Source organism: Pteropus vampyrus, unplaced genomic scaffold, assembly GCF_000151845.1.
Source record: "Pteropus vampyrus isolate Shadow unplaced genomic scaffold, Pvam_2.0 Scaffold15, whole genome shotgun sequence".
NCBI classification, from domain to species: Eukaryota; Metazoa; Chordata; class Mammalia; order Chiroptera; family Pteropodidae; genus Pteropus; species Pteropus vampyrus.
In genome coordinates this window covers 13879129-13900408 of record NW_011888796.1, presented here as the reverse complement: position 1 = coordinate 13900408, position 21280 = coordinate 13879129, and the positions used below count along the sequence as shown (strand labels likewise).

The following is a 21280-nucleotide window of genomic DNA, read 5'->3' as shown; positions in this document are numbered from 1 at the left end:
TCTTGTGTTCCCCTGCCCAGCACTCAGCCTCGAGCAGGTGTGCTTTAGGTACTGGCTGACTGATAAAAGGATGAGGGTTGGGGCAAGTCTTCTCCCTGCATTCTACCTCTATACCAGCCAGAGGCGGTAGAGTGCTGTGGGCCAGATTCTGGGCTCTAGAGCCAGGTTACTAGGACTGGAATTCTGGATCCTTGGACCAATTCTTAATATCATGATGCCATGGTTTCCTCACCTCTAGAATGAGGACAATAGTAATAATGGCCTCACAGATGTGTTATGGAGAATAGAGGAGTTGATCCCTATAACACAGTTTGTACAGTGCTGCCTCGAAGAAAGTGTCCCCCAAGTGTTATCTATTGCCGTTATAAAAGCCAGGGCTCGGTTGCCAAGGATGCTCATTCTGTGTTGCTCGCTGGGCAACTACAGAATCACATCTCTGAGCATACTGAGATTTTAATTCAGATTAAAAAAAAAAAGATGACTTTAGAAGAATTTTTCATTGAGACCTAATGTGTGATTATCTTGAATGAAAATATTTACAGAGTAGAAACATTTCCCAGATTGTTGAAGCTAAGTGTATAAGGTTCCTCCTCCATGTTTTGGGAATTACTACATAGGTTGCCATGAGACACAGTCCAGTGGTCCTTCAGGGAATTCAAAAGCAAACAATTTGATCACAGACATTAGGAGACTGGAGCCTGGAAACCTATGAGCTAGAAAAAGCCATGTAAATAAAACTTGCCATTATTCAGCACTTTGTGAATTATGCATGACACAGGCCACTCAGAGTGCCTCCTTTGAAAGCTCAGTGTCTTCCTGATTGCTTTCAGTTCCAGTTTGAAGGCTCCATGAGGTGGGTATCAGTGTGGTGGCCCCCAGGAGCTTGAGCTCACTCTAAGATAAACTTAGAGGGTCTTCTAGTTAGACTCACCACTAGGAAACATTATTGGCCTCTCTGGAAGGAGTGTTACAATCCCCAGCCTTGGTTCACTATCTACATCAACAGGCTGAGGCACTTTTCTTTCCAAACTCCTGGTTCATATTCAATATTAAGATGTGCAGTTTTCTTTGTCAAGGAATCTGCGGTGCCTCTCCTTGATAAAATTGCACTATTGCTGTCTCATCGGGAACACTTAAAGAGACATGGCCCTGATACAGAGCCAGAAGAGGCCTCACTGGCAAACTGCGTCATGGGGCACAGCCCTCACCAGCAATTGGACCTCGTTGTCACAGCTCAGCCTTCTGCCTACCTCCATATCACAGGTCCCTTCAGAGCAATGGCTGGGCAAGTCACAAAGGCAGGGGAGAAAGGTTTATATTCCAGCCATATTATTGCCCTGGCTTTGGAGAAGGAAGAAGCTCTGAATGTGTTTTGAGGAGCAGCAGGTGGGTAGTGGAGGAAGGTGCCTTAGAGCAGTGGTCCTCAACCTTTTTGGTACCAGAGTCCGGTGCTCCTATGAGAATCTAATGCCTGATGGTCTGAGGTGGAGCTGAGGCGGTGGTGCTAGTGCTGGGGAGCAGCTGCAAATACAGATGAATTCTTGGCTGGCTCGCCCGTCGCTCACCTCCTGCCGTGCGGCCCGGTTCCTAACAGGCCACAGACTGATACCGGTCCAAGGCCCGGGCGTTGGGGACCCTTGCCTCAGAGGATGCAGTTAGAGTGGAGTTTTCTTCACTTTTGGAGAGAATTTCCCCAAGGAAATGTTGCTCTTTGTCGTGCTGCCTGGCTCCCTGTCCTCCTGGGCTCTGGGCCCTGGTGTGTGGATGGGCACAGAGAAGGGACTGGTGACTCTGCTGCTCAGCGCTTGGCATTGCCAGTCTTGTTGCAGGTCTTGCCCAGGTCTCATGCTCCCCTTAGCAACTGGTTTCTTGCCTTGTTTCTGATAACCGTGAAGTGGGTACTGGCCCTGCTAGAAGCTTCCCTGCCACCGAGCTTTGGTCTCAAGTCTTGTAAGCTGCGTTCTTTCTTCCTTCGTTCTCCTACTGGAATTCTATTCTTTTAGAAATGGGATCTTCTCTTGTCCTTCAGGGACTAGAGCCGGTTCCAAAGCTGCTGGGGATATTTGACACTAACTGGATTGTTCGCCAGCCACCAGCTCCCTCAAGGTAGTATCCACTCACTGTTGCCCACTATTAAAGCTCCCTGGTGTGGACTGCCCAACCCTAACAGAGAGCCTATGGTCAGAACTCACTTCTCTTTCCACCCCAATCCCAGGCCAACAGTGCACACTACCCATCTGCCACCCACTGGTAGCTACCCTGAGGCTTACTGGCCATAAACGTGGACCTCTGCTGACTGCCTGCTTCTGAGCTTCCCTCGGCCGGGCTCTTCTTATGCATCCAGCCTGCTCTCAGATGTCGATGCTTCGCTCCAATGAGGCAGTGGGTGGGATACCAGATGTCTCCAGGAGGACCAGTCCTTCTGCCACTAGGGACTCAGACTTGTAATTAATAGATTCCATTGTGTGATGATGAAAGTACAATTGTCCAATTGCACAGTTCACTTCGGAAGTTGAGGCAAATCTTGTTTGCTTTCTGGAAGGAACAGATTCTATCTCCCAATTAAATAATACATTATGCTTCTGTATGGCCTCTATGACCACCATGTCTAAAATTTCAATCCTCAACTCTAGTTCTCCCCACCTCTTTTTATTATTTATTTTTTTTCTTAACACTTTTTACTAATATACTGGATAGTTTACTTACTTATTTTGCTTATTGTTTATCCCTCCTGGTAGAATATAAACCCCATAAGGGCAGGGATTTTGATTTATTTTATTATGCCTAGCCCCAAAGAAATTCCTGCCCCAGAGGAGTCAACCAAAAATATGGTAAATGAAGGACTGGGTGCTGAAGGAAGGGGTACGCCCACTCCTTGCCAGGGAGGCCACTGGCCACTCTAGGCTGTGGGCATCCTGCTCCTTGTCTAGACATTTCATCACAGCCCTAGGAGCCAGGCTTATTGGCTTTCTGCTCCCCACATGGCACAGCACTCACCTTTAGCTTGTGCTCATGCTCCTTGTTGACGCGTGCAAGAAGCTGGGCTTTCCTTCTGTTGAGGGCGTCGATGAGGGCATCGCACTGGGCCACCAGGCAGGCCTCAAACTCTACACTGTTCTCCTGCATGACAGAGCACACTTCTCAGCCATAAGGTGCCTGGGCACCTCGGGCTGCCAGAGAAAACAGAGCTCCCCACCCATTAGTGGGGTGGAGACCCCTGCTGAAGGGGATGAAGAGGAACTCTGTGCACAATGCACATTCGGCATCTTAAAAATAACTGGATAAATTTCATTCTACAGTGGTAGTGTTTTGCTTTAAATTTAGATTGGAAAGGATAAATATTACTCAACAAACTTATTTCTATCAAAAGGAAATTATCTCCAAAGTTTGATTTATAGTAAATAAAATAAAGTGTTGTTTGCACAGTTGGACATGAATCCTTCTGAAAGCCAGTCTACGTCCAGCTGTGTATGGTGGAAGGTGGCATTCAGAGAAATGCTGGTTGCCCAAGGGAGCAGAGTATTGTTGAGGTATAAGAGATAAAAAAATCAGTCAATTCAGGGGAAGAAAGAAAAAGAAAGATGGCAACGGTCTTCAATATTAAACAATAAACCAATGACAATGGAAGTTTATAAGAATAATCACGGGCAAAAGCACCCGCTCCTTTCATTAAGGAAAGCAAAGTGAACACAGGTAGGCTGTAAAAGTCAGACATGAACCAATAACTTGAGGGGGAAGGGTAACCATTTTCTAAATGAATGATCGCTTCTCCGTGATGTTTAAATTGAATGCTGAATCTAAATTTTTAAATTGATCTAAATCTGTACTTGCCACAGAATTTAAGTGATTTTCTCACTAAATTATAAGCATCCATTAAAGGTAATCCTTTCAGTAAGTTACACATATAATTTTGACTCTCAAACCATAATCTGAAAAACTTGTAATTTACATCAAGTGAAAGCTAAATACTCACATAGCACTAAAAAAAAAAAAAAAAAAAATAGCACCCAACTGCATAAACTGTAAACTTCTGGGAGCTGGCAAGGAAGAAAGAGCTTAGACTATCAAATTTTAATTTATTACCAAAGTCATAAAGAATTGTGTGTCTCTCTTAAGAAAAGGATCTACTGATAAGTATTTGGTAACTTTTCAAATGCCACGTCTTCTTCCTATAAGGCATGCATTAGAAATCACGTCAGCAATGACTTCTACAAATGTTAAGTTTTGACTTTCATGGCAATTGCTTTGCATTCTCAGAGAAATCTCCTGAAAAACATCATTTAAGAGCTCTCTATGTCCCATGCAGGGCAATTTTGGGAGGGAGCAGGGAGCCTTCTCCTCATAGACTCTAATTTAGACCAGAAAGAATGCTTCGCTCTGATGAAGAGAAGAGGTGCAGAGGCAAGCCTGGGGCAAAGAAGGGACTGACTGATAACCTCTGTGGAAAACAGAAGGAAATACAACTGTTAGCTATAATGGAATCAAAAGTTTTAACATGGGCATGCATGACAACAACAGAAAAAGGCAAAAAAAATCAGTGTGAGGTGCTTTGAAAGGCTGCTTTACATTTAAAAAGCCATTTCTGCCTTGACATGGGTTAAATATTAACTCAGAGGGACACTTTACTGGGAGGCCAGAGCTAAGATTTCTGTGAGGCAAAGCTCAAAACATAAGAACGGTACAGTGCAAAAAGTCATTCTTTTAGCATCTTATGCAGTTTATGGCTTCTACTCTTTAGCTATAGTGGAAAATTCACAAGCTTCCAAATACTGGCCGGTTTCTTGATGATTGTGTCCAGATTAAGCAATCTGAAATTGTAGTTACCAGGAGATCATGGATGAAAAATAGTTAAGTATCTAAGTAGAGGAGAAGCATTACTATGGAGTAGGCAGGAAGGAAGGAGGACATAAGAAAAGGAAGGACGGAGGGAGGGAGAAGGAAGGAGGAAAGGAAAGAAAGAGGAAGGAAGGAAGAAAAAAAAGAGAAAGCGTGACCTGTTTGTTACCATCAGATAAGATATAATTGTTGCAAGGTGCTTTGGAAACCTATATATTTAAAAAAAGAAACACTCAACAATAATGACTCTGAATTCACAAAGAAATAGGCCTCTTTCTAAATACACAGTAGCGGAGAATTAGGACTTCTGTGTGGAAGATACAAACCACTTGGAAAACCAGGTTTTTTTCTGGCTTGTTGGCATACGTAACCATCTCAAGAACAGGTATGTTCCAAGTGGGTCCATATGTGTATTTGTATGTATTAGAAGAGACAGAGCAGAAAAAAAATAAATAGGAAGTTCCCCACAACACATAAAAATAAAAGAGTAGAAACAGACAAACTCTCCACCACACAGTTTCATCTTAACCGTGGGGTTTGCTTTCTGCTTCAGGCGCTGTCGGTACCTGGATCTGCTGGACCATGTTGCGCAGCTGCACCAGAAACTCCTTGGCTTCTTTGGCCCTGTCCGACAGCCCGTTCAGTGCCTGGGAGAGCTGGCTCTGCAAAAGAAGAAGAAGAAAACCATGGAGCTATCATCATACGGAGTAGCAACAAGACTACACAGGGCCGTGTTGACCCGAGACCCGAGAGTCTTCAGCCTCCTATATATTCCTCTTATGTGGGTTGGGCCACTTAGCTGACATTCATACGTCTAGATTCTGGTAACACGGGTGTCTAGATGCCTTCCACAGGCTCCTGAGTAGTTTCTCCCCTGGAGCAGTGAAGACTTCCGGCCATTGCAGTCAAAGGCTCTCATCAGCTGAAATTTGCTTGGAATTTCCTCATCTCATTAAGTAATTCAGCGATAATTTATTCAATGCATATTATTTGCCAAGAATTGAAAAAAAAAAATAACACAGAGTCAGAAGATTGGATAATTAGCAACATTATTTAGCCCAAAGGCTAAATAATTGGTCTGGGTTTGAGCAGAAAGAATAAAGATTCAAGAACAGGATGAAGGAGGAAAGGAAGCATCACAGGTGTGATGCTCTGGGTCCATTTAAATGAAAGATAGATACAAAGGGTACCACAACATTCTTCCTCATCAATATCATCCTTCTCCCAAGTACAGCCCTATTGCCCTAACTCTTCTCCACACTAACATTCTAAATGAAGGTGTACCGTTTTTGTGATTTCCTACCTGCACCTTCCATATGGGCATGCACTTCTGCTGGGTGGGCTACGCGTCAGGGGAAACACTTGCATTCTCAGCCTCCCTGTCTGTTGTGGCGGCTACAGGACACGATGCTGATTGACAAGACCTAAGTGGAAGGTGGCTGGGGCTTCGGGGGAGGGGGCGGGGACTGGGTCTGAGAAAGCCTCTGCTTTTTTTGCTAACATGGGACCAGCATGGCTGGTGCATTCCTCTTCTCTTTTGTTCCTAACTTTATGGCAAATGTCTTGTGACTCCAACGAGGAGTGGAAAGAGAAAGAGCCTGAGTTCCAATGGCATCTTTGAGCAGCTGAACAAACACTTGAAGTCTTCTACCACTAGGCTTCTCGTGATGTGGAGTAAACTAACTCCTCGTTAAGTCCCTGTACTGGAGTTTTCCATGACTTGAGGCACTATCATTGTACTTGATACAAAACTCCATGTCCTAGCAGTGGGCATATCCTTCCATCAGGACCACAGATCAGCCCTGTAAACTTACACCAGAACACTGTAGATGCAAACTACAGAGACAAACTCCCTTTCCCATATGCTTTCTTTGAAAACTAAAGCCCACACTCCTCCCTGCCAAACAATGCTGCATCTACTCTTTTCTTACAATAAAAGGACAGAATCTTAAAATTATATCTTTTGGTCCTATGAATGTTTTTCTCTTATATTTGCTTTATTAAAAACAAAGTTGGGCACTCAGTCTCTTTAGAATATGCATGCAAATGCTTGGTGTAAGCAATATGGGGTGGTAGAAAGAACACAGGCTTGGAAGTATTCAAATTTTGGTTGTCTTTTACTAAGTGTGGCCTTGAGAAAGTTACCCTTTGCCTGAATTACTCCAATGGACAAAATGGGAATAATAATAATAATATTTTGTAGTTGGGTTATTGTGAGGGTTTAGCGTATTCATCAATGTGAAAGCTCCTGATAGATAAGGGTAGTGGTTAAGGGAATTATTCTGGATTCATAAATGCTGCCAGTTGCCGGCTGTTCAACCTTTTACACATAGTTTTACTCATCTACAAAATGAGAAGAACACTGCTATTCTTGGGTGTCGTGGGCATTGCATGATATACCATGTCTAAAGCCTAGAATTCTGCTGGCGCATGGCGCATGCTTAATAAATGTCGGCTGTTATTTTAACTCTTATTTATCTTCTTCCTTCCTGCTCACAAATACCTGCTGACTGACTGGGGTCATCTGAAGGGGAGATTCCTGGAACAGGATCTGTTGAAGAATATCCTGTACCACCTGTGCTCTGATCTATGTACTCAAGACTCTGGGAGGCTGGACCAACGCAGCTGAGTAAGGCAAAGCACAAAGTGGGCCTACACTTGCTGAAAGGGTTACTCATTCATTACCAGTTCCTAGCTAGTCCTGATATTTGATACACAACTGCATTATAAGATAAAGATCTAGAAACCTTTCTCTTAAACTTTGCTAACTTGCAGAAATTGAGCAAGAGACAATGAAAAATCCTGGAGACTATTTATCACTAGAAAATGCACAAATATGTGTGTTGCTTTTATAGGATAATCTTTTGATCACATTTATAAACTACATCTGATGTAGAAGGACATTATTATTGATTGATTTTGTTTCCCAAAAGTGTTTAAATTCCCGTTCCATTCTAACAGAGATGTTCTGTATTCGGGACCACAGAGCAGCCCTGTAACTTTATCTTAGAACATCGAAGATGCAAATATTTAGTGTGTGTTTTCATTACGGCATCTTGGCTGTACATGTCATTAAAAGCTGTTTATAATGCCTTAGCAATGGCATTCTGATTTCTTGGATATTTGTCTTCCAATTTACAGAAAAGGTGTCATGATCAGAAAGAGAATGAGAGTCGGAAATGATGTGGCCGGAGAAATACTGACAAATTTCCTGTCAAGAGCTCAGAGCATGCTCCGAATAACCAAGACTTCCCAGAAAGATGCCAAGTTGTCGGGAGCATGATAAAAGAGAAACGAGAACTCTGCTTCCTCCAACCCTCATCTCCCGCTTTCCCCCTCCAACTTCCACCTGGACTGGCTCCCCTCACCTCCCAAAGGATAGAATGTCACAGGGGATTAGGAGCTCAACCTGGGAGCATCTGTGGAGGATATTTCAGAACCTAAAATTATTTAGGCTCGGCAAACAGGTAATGGAATTTTATGCATCCTAACCCATGCGTCCACCCAGCTGTCGAGCATGCCCTGACAGAAGACAGGGTCTCCTTTCCTTCCCCTGCTGTGACCATGATTCATACATCATTCCCCCGACCCCAATTTACTACTATTGGATGGAGACAAATTGGGGCAAATGGAAGAAAGCCTCCTAGCTGTCTGGGATCTCAAGTTATAGGGACAACCTTGCTGCTTCCCTGGGCAGCTCTGTCACAATGCATGCTGCTCTGGACTGCAGCCCATCCCATTTTCTGCCCAGGTACCAACACAAAACACAGGAGCAAAGTGACAACCCATGCAATGTGATTCTGAAGGAAGGTCCGCCTGCCTTCCCAGGAGAATAATAATTTTTCTTGAAGAAACACTGATTTTTGAGTCACTACTTTACTGACATTATATAATTAAAAAGTAAAAGCAAGAAATTCTCATAGTTAAAATATACTGGCTATTTCTTATAAGCCAGGAACTCTGATGGGTGCTTTGAATGTGTATTCTATTTAATCCCAATCACTGCCCTGACATTTTGCAGAGGCTCAGGGAGGATACACCTGAGTTTAGGTTTGACCATTCACATATGGAGGAGCTGGAGCACAAAGTGCTCTTTGTTTCAGCCTCCCAAAGAAGTGAACTCTTCCCCTACCCATGCACAAAGGAACAAAAACAACCCATGGTAAGAGCATGTAAACCAAAGGAGGTGAGTTGATGAGGGGATTATGATTGATTATGAGGGAATTTGATTATGCTTAATAATCAGACAATATATAAACCATAACATGGCTAGTTAACCTATGAAATGTTTAACCTCTTTTTTCTGCATAAAGTTTTTTGGTAAATTTGAAAAAGATCTCTGTTAAAGAGAGGGGTCTCATGGGAAAGGTGAGAAGCTTTGGATTGGGGTCCAATGCTGGATTTATCACCTACTGACCTGAGAGCCTGGGAGGAACTTGGGCTGAATGTGGAATGAGGTAAAGAACGATAATTCACTGACTGACTATTACTTGAGGAAGCTTTGAGCTGAGCTGCCCAGGGGCCTGATTCTCCTAGCCGAAACTTTTATTCTTCCTGCTGCACCCTTTCTACCCCCACGAAGGGATCACTACTCGGGTTTATCTGGTGGTGGAAGTTCCTGGATCTACCCCAGCCCCAGCTCACTGTAGTTAGATGGGAAGGAAGCCTCAGGGACTGGCCTGCCTGGAAATGCCGCCCTGTCACGAAGCCCAGCAGCAGGGCTGAGGCAGTGAACAGGTTGTGACCTGCCAATTGAGTACCCGAGCCTGGGAACTAAAACACATAGTCTAGGGGCCAAGGTGCGTGTGTGTGTGGCTCTGTGTCTGAGAGCGTGTGAAATTGTACATGTGTTTCTATGTGTATATACATGTGCGAGTGTGAATATGAGTATAGAGTGTGTAAGTGTGTAAGAGTATATGAATGTGCGTGTATGAGAGTGCTCATCAGTGGAGTATGGGGACGCTCCTGGCTTTGGATAAGGCTCGTATGAGAGGGGTCTGAGGGTAGGGATTTGGTCCCCTAAACTGCTGTTTGTTTCTCATTGGTTATGACAAAGATTCTCTCTGGGGCCAAACTCTAGTCAGGCTCCTCTGAGCTGTCTTTTCAATGAGTCCTCAATTTTGGCCTATAAAGACTTGCACAAAACATTACCATAGTTTCTAACAGCTCGAGGCCACATCCCTGGGATGACATTAGCCCCGCTTAAAGTGCCTGTCTGAGAAAACTCAAGGCTGCCAAATGAATTTACTGTTTGTTCTAGCCATCACCTAAAGATAGGGCCCCTGTCTCCCAGTCTCAGTGGGAGGGTGGAACTCCAACACTGATAAGTGCCACTTAATAAATCCAGATTTGTGTCACATGGGCCAATCCCTCCCTCCCACTTTTTGCAATTTTTCGCTTCTCTGACTCCACTGAGTTCTTGCCCAGCCCTCCCTACTCCTTCATTCTCCCTTTAAAACATCTGGTCACCTCTGTACAAATTGAAGTTGATTTCAGTTCATGCTGGATTCTATTCCCTATTACAGTAGTATATTACTGATAAAAATCTGTCCTTACCACTTTAGTGTCTGCTTTGTTTATCTTTGACAGTGGCAAACCCTGGCTCTGACCTAGGAAGAGCTGGGGGAATCCCCGGGCAATGAGGAGGCTGTGCGGCAGGCCCAGGTTAACTTTAAAGGTAAGTAAGGAAGCACATCGCTAGCAGATCCAAGTTCCACTGCCTAAGCTGGCACATCTCTCATATACGAAACAAATCTCAGTATTTTCACTGTGAACTTGACCCTATAGGTTGTGGGGAAAACAGGAAGAAGGAAGACACTCTGCACTTTTAATCTAATGCTGTTACACATAATTCCCTTTCTTACTCCTCAGTGCTAGGTCTACATACAGAAGCACACATTCACACCCACAGTTAATGCCATTTACCTCCTTTTAAAAATAACAATTGAAATCCAAACATTCTGTTTCAGTCACTTGTTAAAACCATGAACACGTTCCAGAAATGTCATTATTTCATCAGATAGTAGCAAATGAATGAGATAGACAGGGCACTGGGACCAATATAGCACTGGGACCAATATAGCACTGGGGTTAAGAGGACAGACTTTAAGGTCAGATGGACTTAGGTTTAAACTCTAACCTTTTACTAGCCTTTTACCATGGACATGTTACCTAACTGTATTGCATGCTGTGGGACTCTGCCCAGATCCCCTTTTAAAGGCAGATACATCCTTCTTCCAGCTGCTGAGAATGTCACTGTTGACAGATTACACTAGGAATTGCTTTTGCTGTGCCTCTTTCCAGGGTGTCCTATGAGTGACTGCTGGGGGCCCCTTGCCTGAATTTGAGAATAACCCTACAGGGCCATCCCAGTTCCAGAACTCCTTGGAGGACTGGCTGAGGCCATCGCAGGTCACTGCTTTTCTTCTGTTAATCCTGGCCTTCTCATTTCCTTACATGTGGATCTCCTGGGATCATTCAGCAACTAACCATCCCTACACAACTCTCTGAGTCTGTGTCCAGGAAATCCAATCTAAAATACTAAGGTTTCTAGGCTTCAGTTTCCTCATCTGCAACATGGGAATAATAATAGTACCTATATCACAAGACCACAGTGAGGATTATATGAAATTATATATATAAAGTTCTTCTACACAACACGTGGCACGTTGTAAGCATTTAATAAGTACTATTATTTTTATAATAAAGATTATGTTAAAATATACACATATATCATTAAAACAACTCTTGTCATACCACATGTCCCAATTTGAAATTCGGTTAATTACAAATACTCAGACAGTGGGGTAGATTGTTGAATTTTTCACAACTACTTGTTCCCCATTTTGCCACATGATTTGCAGGGCCTCCTGTAGATGGACTGTGTGTCCCTGCTCCATTGTCGTCCTTGGCCATGTGATTTGCTTTGGCCTAAAGAGGCACTGTGATTTTTCTGCCAGCTCTTTTGCTCCTCCTCTTTGTCACATGAATCCAGTGGTGTGTTGATAAACTGGCTCTCAAGAAAACAAAATAAACTAGCTCTCTGATTTGTAGTGTCTGCCAATTTCCATGATATAAATCCATAGTTGATTTTAGGCTACCAAAATAACATGACTGAATATGGAGTTGGGAAGAGATGTGTACCATCAACTCTTTTGAGCTGTGAGCTGGAATGAGCCAGGTCAGCATATCCCATGCAGTGTCTAAGAGCCTCAGAAAGAAGACATGTAGGACAGACCTTCAGACTACCTCCTATGATATTAATATGAACAAGAAATAAACCTTTGTTTTATAAGCCACTGAGATGCTGGGGTTGTTATGCAGCAAAACTAATACAGATAACAATGATAATTTTTCCCTTCATGACTTATTAATTTAATAAATTCTTGGAGTTTCTCTAATGAAGCAGAAGAAGTCTAGAATATTATAACAACCAGCAACGGAAAATATAGCTTCCCTACCTCTCAGGGAAAATGAGAAGTATCTGCTTTCCTAGCAAGGCATAGCTAGTTTGGGCCAGAGTCTGAATTCCAGATATTCTAAGTAGCCTTCGAAGTCCACCAAACTTAAGATATTTCTCTGTCTTAGATGGGAAATTCTTAAACTGGAGATGCAAATCCCCATGGCAGGTATTTTTCAGCAATGGGATAGAGGAGCCACTTTTCACCGCACAGCATAGGAAAATAAAACTGTTGCCCTCACCCAAAGTTCATAGTTTCTTAGGAGAAAATTGATTTGCCATGTCTCTATGGCTTTTGCTTAGAGTGCTGGAGGCTGTAAAAGAATTCATGCAGCGACTGTGATTGAAGGAATGAAACTTTAATAAAGTGGCAGGCCTACAGGCTGTAAGGTCAACGCCACTCTACCCAAGGCTCTGTCAAGAGAGCATGCCTTTCTATGGATATTCTGAACTGTGATATGTGTGTTATTAGGCAGTTACTAAGTATTTACAGCCCAGGATCAAAAATATGCCTTCCTTGGGCTAAGCCTTTATGTAAATATTGGATTTCACATCCTGGAGATGGACTACTGGTTAGATTTCCTTTGTGCAAATGCTGCCTTTTCACTGGAGAATTGTAGGGCCCCGACCAGCAGGCTCCGAGTCCCTTTCCAGAAAGTTGTTTCTCTACGGATCCCTCTGGTTGCCTTTTACATTCACACTTCATGGTTCACCATGTTCTTCCAGGTGGTGTAGAATTCTGCTTTGTCGACTACTACCAGGAACAGTTTTAAGATATGCAAAACAGATTTGAGATCTATACATTTTCATTTCTCTAAAGTATGTAAGCGCCTCAGATAGAAACTCTCAGTTCTACACATAAGAGCTTTTCACTAAATAACTAAAAACACCCTCTTAGAAATACATGTGATAAAGTGAAAAAAACCACTGAACTATTTTTTTCATATACTAATACTTTTACTGTGCTCTTTCGAGACTTGAGTGTTCAATGCCAAATCAAAAATGACTTCCAGTGATGAGAACTAAATAGCTAGTGAGCAAGACCTTCTATTTGTTTTTAAGAAATAACTTCTTACCTTTTATTTTAAAAGCAAAACATGCTCATTTCAGAAAAATCAGGAAAAAAAGACTTAAAAGAAGAGGAAAATAAAACTCTTGATCTCACTAGGGATACACTATTAATAACCTTGATAATGAACCCTGAAAACCTTGTATAAATTTATAGGCAGATATGTATGTCTCTATAAAATGTATATCAACAAAACAGATCATGATATATACCCATTGCTTTCTTAAAATCTACTCTTTCCACTTAATATGTTATAAATATTTTTCCATCTGGCTAAATATACTAGTACTTCCATTTTAATAGCTATCTAACACTACTAAAATTTGCTATGTGGTAGGCACTGTTTACATTGTTTTACACATGTTAACTCATCTTTTCTCACAAAATAAACCAGCAAAAGTGAGTATTATTATTTTTCAAATTTTTATAGGGGATAGAATTAAGGCAAGGGAGGTTAAGTGGTCCAATAAAGCTATTAAAAAGTGTTAAGGGTGGAAAATTTTCAAGTGAGCCAACTAACTTAAGTCAGCTACAGGGAAGAAATATCTTTAGATATCAGAAGTTGTCCTACTTGCTTGTGTGTGGTTTAGGAAGTGTATTGTATAAGATATGAAGATGGCCAATGTCTGCTTTTGTAATCCATTTACTTGTTAATTAAGGGTGTTGTTCCGGGCAAAGATATGCTAACAGCCAACTTCCACTTCTGTAATCTGCTTGCTTGTTCAGGAGACCACCAGGATATGGTCGTAAGCTTTATCAGCTGCCTCCTCTGAAAGCTCGGGGCTGATCTCCTCTAGCCCTGAGTGGTAGAGAGTCAGTCTCTGGTCGGCTAATAAAGGTTCATAATTAATCTCAGTTGGCTCCGTGGGTCTCAGAATCGTTCGCGCCATAACGAAAGCAGAACAAGGATTCAAATCAGGAAGTCTGTAGCCAGAATCTATGCTATTAACTGCTAAACTGTAGAGTAACCCACTGTGTAGGTACAGCATAATTTATTTAACTAATCTCCTATTTTAGGACATTTAGTTTCCATCTTGTTGCAAAGAGTGGAAATGAAATTCATGTCGTAAATATCTGAACACATTCTTGATTATTCCCATTTCCAGAAGTGAAATTTCTTGATCAACAAACTTTCAAGATTTAGAGGGTTTTTAAAATCATGTTATCAAAACGTCCCTGTGAGTGGTCATTCAATTTACGCTTCTGTTGAAGGTGATGAGAGTAATACTTGCCTGTATATCTCCCTCCAAATATTATGATTTGTATTTGCTTTTATAATTTGATAGGCAAAAAAATGAAATCTTGTTTTTTAAATCTGCATTTTAAAATTATGAGGGTGCTAGGGATTTTTTAAGCTTCTTGTTGACCTTTTCCTAGTTAAGGTATAAGCTCTCATTGGTATTATTTGTAAAGCACTTGAAAATGGTCCTAGCTCATAGTGTTTGTTAAACAAATTAGTTTCTTCCCAGGCTGATAACTGTGGACAAGGCTGGCCTCACTACGTGTTGTTTACCAAGAAAGCCTTAGGGTCTCAAAATAGGAAAATGATCTGGAAAATTCAGGTGGTCTGTTGGAGAGGAAGTGAAAAGTCAAATATATTGCTAGTTTTAGAAGATTATGGTCAGAACGTCTGGTTCACAAAAATCTCCACTCTTTAAAATTTATAGTATAATCATTTTGTGGACAGATGCATGTACATAATAGCTTCTGGTAAATATTCAATGGGTATAAGAGTATATTCTTTTCTAATAGGAGAAGAGATAGATAATATAAAAATAATATTCATAATATTATGTAATATATTTGTAAACAATTAAATGTGTTAATTGGGTTATTCAGAAACTCTGTATTTTTCTTTATTATTTGTCTACTGGATTTATAATATTCTAAAATAAACAGGCATTCTAATTTCCCACAAGCATTGTACTTTCATCACGTTCTCCGTTATTTCTAGGAATTTTGGTTTATGTAACCTGCGCCTTTGTTGTTCATATATCTTTGTGCATTCATTGTTTTAACATTAGATCATATCCTTCTATATTTCCCTTCTTTTGGCCTTGAATTCCATTTCACTTGATACTATTATGTATACCTCTCTCCCTTTCTAGTATAACTTTGCTCATCTTTTATTTTAAAACTACATTTTTAACTCATTCTGTTGGTTTTTTTTTTTATCACGGAGAAATTTGGGCTACTTACATTTATTGTGTTAACTGACATAGTTGGCTTTATTTCATCAATATTATTTACATATCTATTTGTTAAACCCATTTTTCTTGTTTTTTAAATTTTTGTGGCTTTATCACATTTCTTTTAATATCTTAATCCTACTCAACAAGTAATTTGGATTTTTGCTATGCTTTTGCATTTTGCAAGCTGTTACCTTCCCATCTTTCATCACATGTGAACCTAAATTTGTCCATTACTAAGTCAAAGTTAACTAATAATTTTGATTCTCCTACTTCACCACATTCTTCAGTATGCTTCACTTAATGTTTAATATCTTTTATAAATTAAAAAATGCCATTCTAAATAACCCCTAGATCAAACTGGAAATTAAAACTGAGTTTGTAAATTAGATAGAGGAGAAACAGTTTATGAAAATATATTAGAAAATATATTGCTTTTTAAAATATATATTTGGCTAGCTAGGAAATCCAAATATTCTTTATAACATTGTTCCCACTGGAAATACTGTTCTTAGGTGAAACTCAAAAAACCAGGAACATTTTTTTCCCTTCTCCCTATCTTGTACCAACTAGACCCAGAATAGAATCCTTCCTACCCCTCATATACTTTCAAAGCTAAATCACAATAGTAACCAGATCAAGAATGAAAACGGTGGCTTTTTTGCACTTATGTGCTTATATTTAGGATGGCTCTGGCAGACTGTTCTCATGTTCTTGACATTCAATAATTTCAGAGTGTCTTTTTTTCAGTATTAAGTTATGAATTTCATGGCAAGATACAATAGTCTCTCTCTTTTAAAAATATTTTTCATAATATCAAAGAATAAACCATAGCAAACAACCCTGCATCTTAGATTGAAATCACAAGTTTCCTTTACATTTTACTGGGAGGCAAATACAACTTGTGGCATTACTATCCATTCCTCAGCCTTTGAGACACCTTGGGAGGGATAAAAGCCACACTTGTGGCACCTACACTATCAAGCAGCATTAAAGAATGTTCACCATCGGGGGAGTATCTATGTCTCGGCAGCATCACTGAGAGCGGGACTCAGCCACTAGAATCAGAGTGACCAGGTTCAATCCTGGGTATAGATTCTGTTTCTTAATATAGTAGGCAAGAAAATGGACCCCAAAGATGTCCATACCCTAGTCCTTGGAGCCTGTGAATATGTTACCTCACATGGTGAAAGAAACTTTGCAGATGTGATTAAGGTTATGGACCTTGAGATGAGAACATTATCCTGGATTATCGGGATAAGACCATTCTAATCAAATGCATTCTTAAAAGTAGAGGACCTTCTGGGCTGTAGTCAATGAGAGAGAGTTGTGACTACAGAAGGATTAGCGAAGTCACATTGCTGGCTCTGAAGTTGGCCACAAGCCAATGAATGCAGGAAGCCTCTAGAAGATGGAAAAGGCAAGGAAATGAATTCTCTCCTAGAGCATCCAAAAGGGACTCAACCCTATGTGTTGGGCTCCTATCCTATAGAACTATAAGATAAAAAATCTGTTGTTTAAGTCACAAAATTTTTGGTAAGAGAAACCCAGTACACTTGAGAAGACAGTCAGTAAGAACTGGCTGTTTACTTCCTTTGGCAATGGCCAGATGGCTTCACCTTACATTTTGTAAATCTGCTTAGAATATGCATCTTCTGTTCTCCCTTTGAAGTTCAGGAGTTTTAAAAGGACAGTAAAATGTTCCCAAAGAATAAAAAGAATCTGACCGATTACAATCTGTGGACACATTTCAAAGTTAAGTGAAAGAACAAGAATTGGCTATTCAGCTCTTTTTTCATACCCATGTGAAGTATTTAAGGCACCTGAACTCCTGATAAACCAGAAATTTTGTGAGATTAAGCTGGCTCAACAGCCCTGTAGCTAATCCCGGGAGTGACGTTTCCCTATCAGGCTGGAGCAAGTTATTGAATTTCAATGACTTCTTTAAAATAGAGACAGGGAAGAGATTTTCGGTCTCTTCAGAGTAAGTGGCTATTGTTCATTTTAGAAGGTTAAACTAAAGTGTGTTTTGGGTAGCAAAGAGTTCCTTTCCTACTTAAATCTGTTTTGGTCATTAGCTTATAGTTACCCTGAAATTTCAGCTTACTTGAACTTTTATTTATCTTAGAAAAACTACATTTTTTCAAAGGCATGGAGTCATTAAGAGGATGGGAAATGTTAATCACAATTTTGAATTTTAATTCTGACCTCAGGACCCCACTGCAATATTGATGCTGACATCCACACACAGCTTCTTTAAAAACAGAGGGCACGCAAAGGGTGACCACTACACATCTGCTAGACTGACAAGCCTGAGTGCTGGTGAGAATGGGGAGAATCACACATTGCTAGTGGGAATTAAAATGGTAAAACCCCTGGGAAAACTGGCACTTTCTAGTAAAGTTAAATATGCACCCACCCTACATGACAGCATAGATCTACAAAAGACTTGATAAAATGTTCACGGCAACTTTATAATAGCCCAAATGTCTATCAACAACATGGATAAATAAATTGCATATATTCATACAAAGGACTACTGCTTAGTGATTAAAAAGTATAAGCTAATGATATATGTGAAACATAAATGAATTTTTAAAACATGTTGAGAAAAAGAATCTAGACAAGAAAAGTACATATTGTATTTACGTAAAGGTCAAGAACAGGCAGAACTAACCTATGATGATAGAGGTAAAAAAACTGGTAACCTTTAGAGGTGGGGAGATTAACTGGAAAATGTGAGGAAATTCTCTGAGGTAGTTACATGTTCTATATCTTGATCTGGGTGGCAGTTATATGTCTGTATATATACATATATACAAATATAAATGAAAGTTTATTGAGGTGTATATTTTACACATTTTATTTGTATATTTTACTGTGTATTTTACTGTAGATGATGTATGCTTTTTAAAAAAGGATGATTTGTTTTCTTCTCCAAGGATAAATACTCCTTACATAATTAATCTCTGTTTACTAAGAATTCCATGCTGTGTAGAAAAAAAGTATTTTTTCAGATGTTGTTCTTTTTTTCCAATTGACCCTCTGATTTAAATAGATACCCACATGCCCTCAAATATCTTATAATTGACCAATAGAAATATATCTCTCGATCTTCTTTAATACTTGATATTGGGAGCCCTCCGCTCAGAGGCCGTTGCTGCCTTGGATGATGACCATCATCACTCACACCCTTCCCCTGGCCATGTTGTCATTTTTCTTCTGTTGCAGAAACCCAGCAGCATCTGAAATCCAGTTACATGGCAACTGCCAACTCTGCTCTGTGTGCTCTTTCACAACAATATAATTTTAAATTTAAAGATCTGTCCAGCTGATAGTCCTTAAGGAGGAAATGGCTGCCTAATTTGATAAGCAGTGATTCCTCAGAGGGAGCAGGAATGATTGGGGCCACGGAGTAAGAAATGGGATGACAGACACTACCTCTGCCAGTACCTTTGCCCACCCTCAGAAATGTTCCATCCTTTAGGAAGGCACAAATACCATAAGGCTCATAATATACATGTGCCTTTCCTGGCCAACTTATGATGTCATAAGTTTGTAGAAAGAACTTATGTGCAGATATGGTTGGTTCCTTTACTTGGTCTACAAGTTTGAGAGGCATGTGATCCTTTCATATTGATGATAAATTCACATATTCCTTCTCTGAGAGTCCTAATATTTAATTTATAAAACCTCAATATAAGGAAATTAAATTATCTTTAGCATAACTCTCCCTCTCACTACTATGGTTTTAATTACTCTGAAAACCAACTAAAACACATTCTTATTATTCTACTACATGATCTTCACTAGCAAAAGAGAAACCTTTTGGGATATCTTAAATAGCTTCTAAAACAGGTTTAGGTTTCCTCTCTCCTCCCCAGTATGGAAAGGTTTTATTAGGATCCAGTATTTATAGGTTAATTTTCATCCAAAGTAAAATTAATAGTGATCATCAATATTGTTCAGGAAAATGGATTTAAGCCATGTCTCATTTATTTTCACCCTTTCCCTCTGCATCTTTGTCAATACATCTCCATGCAAGTGAATTGCAGCTCCAGCCTAGTGAAATGGAAATGGTTTCCATGACAACAGATTTTTGCTCTGCTAGTTAGAATCTGAGATTTGACTCCCACAGAAATAAATCTCACCATGGGAGTGGGTTGATTTTGTAAACGACTAAATAAACCGTGCAATCACTTCCAAAGAAAAGGCCATTATAAGCTTGCACGAGCAAAGGTAGGTTATGTGAGGTGACTGCTGAATCTGCTGCTAACATCTCACAGATAGAGCAATGTGCAGGAAAATACTTGTTTTGAGCTGCAGCTTGCTCTGTTCTGCACCCGCCCAGTGTGGGCTGCACACCCTAGCCCTCCTTCGAATTTCAATGATGTTTTAATCCGAGGTGGAGGGAATGGATTTTAGAGCATCTCATAGCAAATGACAAGTGTTCACTCTCAGATGTCTTTCCTCTTATTTCCAGAACTATTAGTTCCTTGAAAAAGATGAGATTCCCAGAGCTGTTCTTAGTGCATTCAGTATGGTATGAATTTAATTGCTTATTATCTATTTCTGTGTTAAAATTAGGTGCTACTATTGTACCTCTTTATCATCATTTCCCCTTCTTAGTAATCTGTCTTATTTTACTAATCAAAAATTATATAGAAACATTTTCAGGTTTTTTATTTTCATTTTAAAACCTAACATGGTGTTGTTTCAAATAATGCTTTGTAATATATTTTCCTAATAACATTTATATAAATCATAATGGTTAATTCCAATTTGTAAGAAAAAAATTGCTATCGATCTAGTGGTGGATAATTAACAAATTTCATTAATTCCTTTCCTGAATCCATTAGACCACATTTCCTTCTGAACAGTAGACTTCCTGCGAAAGCAGGAAGTTCTGTTGGAGTGAGGTTGTGTCCTCAGCAGAAATCTGAGGAGGGAAATGAGTGTGCAACCTTGAGTAAGGATGAAAACGTACAAGATTGGGATGAAGACCCTCTGTAAAATGCAAACTTCATAGCTAAATCAGCTCCCTCCCACCCCAGCTTGTGATACATTACGCTAAGTGAGCTGGTTTTTAAAAGCCATTGCAAGTATTTGACAGCAATCCTTCAGTACACAGCCTGTCATTGTCCACACCGAGCAGAAGATAATTATGGCCAAATACGGTAAAGTGTTGTGCACTTTCCTTGTCCCCTCAGCTTGTCCCCAATGCCAACTGTCTTCCTTCTCTCAAAGCTTAGGAATGATCTGACACCAGTCATTTTAAAAGATCTGCCAAATACCCCATCCATTATCCTTTCATTGAAATTCATTCACATTAAATTTTTATCTAAACCAAAGATTTCCCTTTTAAAGCTTTCATTTCAAGTTGTCAGAAGAAAGATTTTGTAGGTAAGAGAATTTTTGCTAACATTGAGAAAAGTAAGGACAGTTCGGGTGAGGAAAGGGGAAGTTGAAATTATATTAGTTTTACCTGGCTGGCCACAAAGGCAAACCTGATATTATCTTTTTAGGATGAAGTTTCTCTTCTCCCATCCCTCCCATTGGGCATCTTCCTCCTTAGGGTAAGAGCAGCTCTCTGAAACCATTGGAGGCCTAGTCCAATTGGCAGGTGGGGATGGAGGAACTACTCTGCTTGTGACATTAGCTAATGAGTTCTCATGACAACACAGATTTCATTTTAATATATAATAGAACTTTCAACACAGATTTCAT

The 21280-nt window shown here is 40.2% G+C and overlaps 1 protein-coding gene across 1 annotated transcript in view; it reads right to left on the bottom strand.

Moving 5' to 3' along the window:
• TRIM9 (tripartite motif containing 9) overlaps window positions 1-21280 on the bottom strand; it is a 101468-nt gene that overhangs the window by 43901 nt on the left and 36287 nt on the right. Inside the window, exons 2-3 of the mRNA XM_011385561.2 lie at window positions 5403-5498; window positions 2998-3120 (exon numbers count right to left, since the gene is read on the bottom strand). Of these exons, the coding sequence (XP_011383863.1) occupies window positions 2998-3120; window positions 5403-5498 (219 nt within the window). The remainder of the gene's footprint in view (window positions 1-2997; window positions 3121-5402; window positions 5499-21280) is intronic.